The sequence below is a fragment of the Numida meleagris genome, chromosome 4 (genome assembly GCF_002078875.1).
Source record: "Numida meleagris isolate 19003 breed g44 Domestic line chromosome 4, NumMel1.0, whole genome shotgun sequence".
NCBI lineage: Eukaryota > Metazoa > Chordata > Aves > Galliformes > Numididae > Numida > Numida meleagris.
The window spans coordinates 85,490,473-85,498,185 of NC_034412.1; the positions used below are offsets into that span (position 1 = coordinate 85,490,473).

The following is a 7,713-nucleotide window of genomic DNA, read 5'->3' on the forward strand; positions in this document are numbered from 1 at the left end:
GCAGAAAAGTTATTTAGCAGTTAGTATATGAACTGTTTCCTGTCAGCAAGTGTGAGAGAAAGACAAGAAACACTTAATGTATGGGTCCGAAAGTCACCTCACATCCCTAGCTGTGCTATGGCTTGTTTTTGACGTGATTCAGCAGCCTGGGAACTGAGTGTCCTAGGAAGGAGGTAGTACACATCTGAATGAGTCTGTGGAGTTCACGTTAATGCAACAAATGTGATTCCTCATTGCACAGCCTACTCAAAAACTACCACTGACTGTAGAGTGGGCTTTATAGTATCTATCTGTACAACAAATGGTGCATCACTGCATTTCAGTATCTAAACTTTTTTACTTAATTTTAGTGTAGTGAAGCCAACTTGTACTCTAATGCTGTATCTTCATCTTAAAATTTGAACAGCCTAAGAGCATCTCTAGGTTTTTCAAAATGAATCTTCTGTTATTTTCTATTGTTGGAATATTACTGATAAATCTTTCTGTGCTACTTGGCATTGATAAAGGTGCAGCTGGGTGTACATATTTAACTTTGAGCACTGTAAAGAACAGAGCTTAAATTTTTATAAGGTAACACTGTGTACAAGAAATAGGCATTGCAACAAATTTCTGGAAAATCTGCCAGCATCCTATTAGCTCCACCCATAGATGCTGTGTATATCTTGAAAGGTCCTCCATCCTTGGAGCATTCTAGGCAAGGTTGGATGTGGCTCTGACCAAAACCTAGTGCATGAGGAATTAAATGACCAGAGTGCCTTCTTAAGGAAAGCCCATGTGATCAAGGCTGGTACAGAAAAGATGGCAAACAAACTGCTTCTAGTAAAATCCTCAGTAAAATACTATACCAACATTGGAAATTAAAGTGCTTGATTAATTTTTGTCCCCCAAACCTGCAATTTTCATTTCGTTAAGATTCAATATGACTAACTGCTCTTTCCAACAGACCTCCTAACATAATGACAATAGAGCAGATGCTTTATCTTTCTACAGTTCCTCTCCACTCTCATACAACGGAGTGAGTGCAATTTGTTAATGATGTGTTCTTAGTAGTCGTCTGCCCAAACTAGGCAAGAAGCCAAGTGATAAATCACTACAAATGTGTCTTCCTTAATCCCTTCACGGTCTCCGCCTTAGTTGGGGCTCTCAGGAGCATAGGCTGTTGTGATGTGGGAGTAAATGTTCAGTTTTGTGGATGACTCCACTGCTCCTTGAATACCTGGTGTAAAGGTAAATTAAAAAGTGTGTAAAATTACTGGGTTGATGAAAGGGAGTAGTGCAGGATTTCTTGGCAAATTACAAGTGGATTAGTTCTGTTTATCAGTGTTTGTTTTTTTTTCCCTGACACTGTGCAACATGGAAAAAGATACTATTCATGGAAAGGGTTCATCTAGTCACAAATCTCATTAAGACTGAGTGACAATGGGCTGCTGTGAACTGAAAGAGCATAGATCTGCTTTCAACACACTTTCCATTAAAAAATGACAGGCAAGATATGGAAAGAATCACAGCATAAACCATGGGGAATATACTTGGCGTAAAAGTACACCAACAATCAGACGAATATGATTCTGGGAATAAAATAGACGTGTAAATGGAGGATAGGCTTTTGCAGGCCTCTCAGGTATTTACAGTCTCCAAAGTGCCTAGCTGCTTTTATCAACTTTTACAGGAGTAGGATCTAACACTACAAGACTGAGCTGTTGGTGAGTAACCACTCTAAGAATGTGTTGGAAATGATGTGTCCTTGTCAGTCTTGAAGAGGCTAAAGTTACTAACCTAAGAAATGCCATGGATACCTGATCAGACCTAAGCCACGGTCCAGCTCTAGAGACAGCTGTGTGGGCTTCTGCGGGGAAGGAAACATGCAGTTTTCTTGCCAACCCACAGTGCTAGCTTTATAACAGGCCTGTTTTTAAAACCTGTGTCAGTTGGAGGTGGGCAAACAGCCAAAAATTAACAGCTTTCGCTGCCTGCTGCCAGCTTCCAGGCATAAGAGCTGGTCCCTGTATCAGCTCTGCAATTCCATAGCCTTTGATGACCATACTGCACGTACAGCTGTGTCTATCTTTATAAAGAGGTATGACAAGCTGGGGCTGTGATTTGGTTCTGGTGTGTGTATGGTAGTGTGTAGGCCTTGATACTTTCCCAGCACTGCTTACTTGCTTCCCTGGGCAATAGGGGAGCTCCTGGTTAGAGGGAGGAAAAGTTTGTATGCCGAGTGGTTTAACTTCACCTGCAATTCTCCTTGAGCCAAGATGCTTACGCATTCTGTGTGTGGTTACCAGGCTCCCTGCCAAAGTGTTAGTAGGTGTTCTTGTTCCAGGGTATGGTTGCTGCTGAAGGAGTTAGTCTTGGAAATGCCCAAGTGATGCAGAAAATATGGTATTGGTTTCTCTTAAGTGCACAGGATCTTGAACAGAGGCTGCTCGCTTGGTGAGGAGATGCATCCTAGAAGGCAGACCAAGCAACGATTTTTCTGAGGATGGAACTATCCAAGCTGTTGCCCTTCTTTGAGTTCAGCCTGGTGCTAGATCAGACTGCTGAACTTACTACTCTCTCTTAACCTATGGCCATAGAGAAACGTGAGTGAGTGGGAACCCCTGTGAGCTGCCCAGAAGAAGAATAACTCATCAAGAGGCTTGGAAGGGCTAATGTGTGAGGCCTGCAACTTTGAGAAAGAAGTACTAAGTTGGATGGGCACATTCCTTGATCCTATGCTTACAAGTGAAACAAACTGAAAAGGAAGATGCTTCTTTTCTTCCCTCAGTATCTCTTTTGGATTCAGTGTTTCCCTCATTTATTCTGTGTTTCAGTGACATTGACAAATGTTCCAAGTTCAGCAGAATGGAGATTTCTGCAATGGCTTCAGGATTAATTTGTCTGGGGTCATTTTCTTCTAAATGTAATACATTTTCTGTTCATGAACAGAATGGAACGGAATAGAATATTGGGTTAATATATTCTGTTAGGAAAGGAACATTTGCACAGATGTGTTCTCTTTCTTTGGAGCCCTGGAACAAATTCTGATTTCACTTAGGGTTTCTTTTTCCTGTTTAGGTCTCTTTTAATTTGTGTAAAAAAAAAAAATATCTTCTACCTGTTATATGAAAATATATCATCTATATTAAAATCTGAGTGTTCCTGGGATCATTGTTCACACCAGTAATATTTATTTTCAAAATGAGTGAATTGAGGTACAAAGACGTCACATTAACTAGTGTAAAGCATAAACACTGAGATCTACTGATCTTCATGTTTATTTCCTTCATGATTCCCTCCTTCACTGGAAATTAATCAAATGGGCATGGACTGACTTTTAACAAAAGTACAGATCTCTATGCTTGGTATTTCTCTGTAAAGGAGCAAAGAAAGGAGGATTCATTTATATCAATCCATATCTGCTTCTGATATAGAGATAAGATATGGTATAGAGCTGAATAGTTCGGGTAATTTGTATCAGAATTATGATAAAACCAGAAAACTAGCTAAAAAAGTGATAAATAATTTCAATGGAATAGGGTAAATCCAACATTAAGAAAAAAAATTTCTTTTTTTTTTCCTCCACACACACATTTATTTCTTTCTTTAAATCAGTTGTTATGATTCCTTTGTTTCCCTAAAGGTTGTCAGTCATTTTTGTTTTATACCTTCAGATATTCACTGGAATGGCAGAAGATGAAAGAGAAGCCATGATTGTCACATAATTCAATAAGATTACAGAAGATATTTTTTTAATAAAATGTGGTGAGACCACTGACCAAGTCAGAAGGCTGGGCAGTGCTGCAGGGGGATGACCGTACAATACTGTACAGGAGAGAGAAGAACCACTTGCAGAGAGAGAAGGCAGGGATGGTTGGACTGGATGATCTTGGAGGTCTTTTCCAACCTTGTTGATTCTGTGATCTGGAAATTTTATCAATCTCAGTATCTAATTATAGGAGTTGAGTCTTGGAAACCTAACGGTCTGTCTAAACTCTGAAGAAGCTTTCTAAGCATCAGAGCTTACATTCTCACGAAACAAACAGTAATTAAAAAATAATCTGCTAATTTTGTTAAGAGAACGGTTTGCTGTCAGGAAAAATTCTCCCAGTATAAACTTTTACGTTGCCAAACCATGCAGACACAGCAAAGTTTGCATTGGTATGGAAACAAAGCTAAAGATGGCTTATGCTGTGAAAAACAACTTGCAAGTGGCTGTGAAAAGTTTATAAGAATAATACCTTTTTGGTTGGTCTTGAAAGACATGCTGTAACACAAGCATCTTGGGTCAGAAGTTTTTTTATTTAACTTTTCACTCAGGCAAGATACTTTGATCTCTATTCTTACAAGTCTGATATCAAAAGTTACCAGCATACATATATGACCCATACAGGTAGAGAGAAGTCTGTTAGTACAGAATTACACTTCTATCAAATGCTTTAAGAGAAACAAAGTCCCTTCCATGCCAATCTGAACAAAGAACTTCTTAGGATAGAATATAGATCATACTGTGTTTTCTATTAATCTAGTTATTCAGAGAAGAGTTTAAAAATCTAGTACCTAGTGTTTAAACAAAACATACTTTATACATTTGGCTAAGCTGAAATATCATACCTTGCCAAATAAAAAACTGCTTTCTAACCATAGTTTCCCTAGCAGCTCTGCAGGTATGTAAGGCATGCGGTTCATTTCCTGCCAAGGCTGAGAAAAATGGGTAGGTCTGAGACAATATTGCTACTGTGCTCGAAAAAGTTCTAATGCTGTAGCTGACAGTGTTATATGTATGTTGACTCTTGGTCTCCTTGAAAATTTCCCAGGTACAACTTTGGGGCTGACTCCACTTTAGCTGTCAATGTCTTCAGAGGACTCAATGGAAGAGTGGATGGGACTTTCCAGAGCGTTACAGTCATCAGTAAGGAACGCCAGGTCCTGGAGAAACAAAATAGATGGCTGATGTTATAAGAAGGAAGACAGAGGATAATGCAAATGTGAGAAAGTCAGGCCCTGATTCACTTTTGCTGAAGTCAGGAGGCAGGGTAAAGTTGGAGGGAGCTGAATGCTGTGTCCCTGTTGGTTCATCCTGACTCACCCTTCTGCAGTAGGAGATCATAATAGTGTACAGGCTCCGGGCTTTTTCCTTCAGCTCACTCACTTCCAGCACTCTCTCACATCTGGGGTAAGCCACAAAGTCACGGAGTTTTGTCAGCACACAGTAATTCTGCAAAGCATGCAAAAGAAGCATTTGTAACAGTGCACAAATGCAGATTTATGTCCCCTTCCACCACTCAACAAAATTCTTACTGCCTCTGTGGGAACCCTGAATTCCTACCTCTGTGTCTGCGTGATTTATGTAACCTTTAGTGTGGGAAATTAACCTTCAATATGTCATAACAAAGGCATTTGGAGCAAATAAGTGCTCAAAAAGTTTTGCAGGCGCAGTCCTGGTTTGCCAGCTTCCTTTCCATATGCTTTGGGAGCTGCCAGTGCCAAAACAATAAAACCTGCTCCTGTCGTTGGTGGGGCTACATACAAAAAAGTGCACTGTTGCTCTTTTAAGAGAGTGCCTTGTTTTGCTGGTGAACAAGATAATCAAGGTTTTATGACACAATTTCGCTATTCCCACACAAAAGGCAGTGACTTTTTCTGGGTCATTTTATCTCGTAATTTGCATTATTAAAATAAAGCATGGAAAATATTAATTCCACAGCATCTTAGTACAGCAGATAGATAAATACTCCAACTCTTGTTATAAAGCAAGGGAAACAGATGCACTAGGATCAGACAGCGTGGTCTCTGCAGTGAGGAAAGGCACTAGCAGCTCTGGAGTTAGGATCTGAAGGAACCTGACTTGCAAGACCTGACAGTGCAATTGCTTCCAGCCGAATGTGTCAGGCATTTTTCATTGATTGGGTATTTTTTTTCTTTTTTTACTTTTTAGTTATTCAGAGGAACACTGAGAACAGCAGCAAGGTATGTCAGATATCCCAGATATAACATACACGTGCAGGAGACTATTTCTTCTTTGTTGGGAGATGACTACTACAGTCTTTTCTCTGTATTCCATAACCTCAAGAATATTTTTCCTTTTTGGTTTCAACAAATGGTTATTTAAAGCAGGAAAAGCCAGCAAGATGTCCCTGCACTTATTTTAGTTAAAACTGTAGTGCCAGAACCCACACACGATATAAAATAAAGTAGGTTTACTGAACAAAGAAATTATATTCTGCATTTTTTTCTTTTAAACTATTATTCAAAGTGTTGTGCATACTTGGCTTCTGTCACACTAAACAATGTAGAAATGGCAATCACTTCAAAACACTGTTTTCCTCAGATTTGAATTCGTAAGCAAGTAAAATCTCAGAAGTTCCATAGGGATTTTAGTAAGATTCAAAGTGAGATTTATTTTTTTCAGTCACTTATCTTTCTAGTTAATTAAGCTTTTAAAAATTAGTTTCAAACTGCTCTTCTGGGGTTACAGTCTTAAGAGTTATGCTCTCTTTTCAGTGGCTGCTTCTCCTGCACAGCAGGAAGAAGGCAGTGTAAAAACTTACGTGGATGTCCAAGTACAGCCTGGGCAGCGTCTCCACACATGGGTCCTGCAGGAAAGAATAAAGAACAGTTGCAATTTTGTTTTGAAAGCAACGTGTATCAAAAGCAAGCAACCTGTGATGTCTTTGTAGGAGTTCTCAGGTTGACTCACCTTAGCCTTGGAGGTCTGCAGCTCCTTGAAGGACTCAGTGATTTCTTTGCTCAGAGATAACACCCTGGAGTAGCAAGTTGGAGGAGCTGCTCTGGCTAGCAGGGCTGCAGAGAGCAGAGCAAGCAGGCTCAGCAGCATCTTTGTCCAGGGGAGGAAGCAAGGAGGAAAAGAATCCTGTCTGCCTGGGCAGCTCCTGCTAAGCGTCAGTGGGTGAGTTTGACAAGTCAACCCCCAGTTAAATAGTCTGCATCAGTGAGGGGGAAAAAAAAAGTCTGGGGGTGGTCCGAGGAGCAGCTTACTGCTGGTTTAAATTTCCTGCCAACCTATGAGGCAGGACTGCTAGCACTTTCCTGCCCCGGAGCAGGGAAAAGAGGGAACAAGGATAACAAAAACATGGACTGCTGGCATGCTGCATTCCAGAAAGAAAACCACTGAGTGAGCTCCTCAAGCAAAAGGAGAAAGTGTAAGAAATAGTACACGGTTATCAAAGGGCCAGAGGCCCTGATCTTGTGTATGTTTTTGCACATAAGCTTCTTTCTTGAAAAAGTAATATACAACTTGAGGACTGCAAACATGTAGAGAGTCATCCTCCCAGCACTGCAGTCTTATGCTGACAGCACTAATCAGACTTAGCAGGCCTGAAAGGTTACTGCTATAAAGGAAACCTCTGATTCTGTATCATTTCCTCTTTTCGACCTATGCTGACACTCACTATTTCTAAATCAAAGCAATAGTGCTTGAAGTGGCTACCAGGGGAGATCTATATATTTACACATTTGTGGTCTCAAATAGAATTAATTCATCTCTATATGGCTGTCGTAAATGTATAAACACCGTTTTGCTTTCTGTGTTAGATTTATGAGGCTCTGTTCCTTTATTAGATTCCAGATGGAACTGAGACATCCAGATGCTGGGAAGCAGGCATGGGGCTGAACATATGTTGTTAGATGTTAATTGTCCTGTAAAATGGAAGTGCTTTTGACCGAAGAACTGCTTATTTCACAAGTTACCCTCCCACCCCCCAAAAGAGTCAG

General features: G+C 40.2%; 1 protein-coding gene across 1 annotated transcript; it reads right to left on the reverse strand.

Annotated features, from left to right (window-relative positions):
* On the reverse strand, positions 4,263–6,943 carry CYTL1 (cytokine like 1). Its single transcript, XM_021397103.1, has 4 exons — positions 6,680–6,943; positions 6,531–6,575; positions 5,069–5,197; positions 4,263–4,908 (listed from the first exon to the last, which is right to left on the reverse strand). Exons 1-4 carry the CDS (start codon positions 6,815–6,817, stop codon positions 4,822–4,824), a joined length of 399 nt encoding a protein of 132 aa, XP_021252778.1. The 5' UTR covers positions 6,818–6,943; the 3' UTR covers positions 4,263–4,821.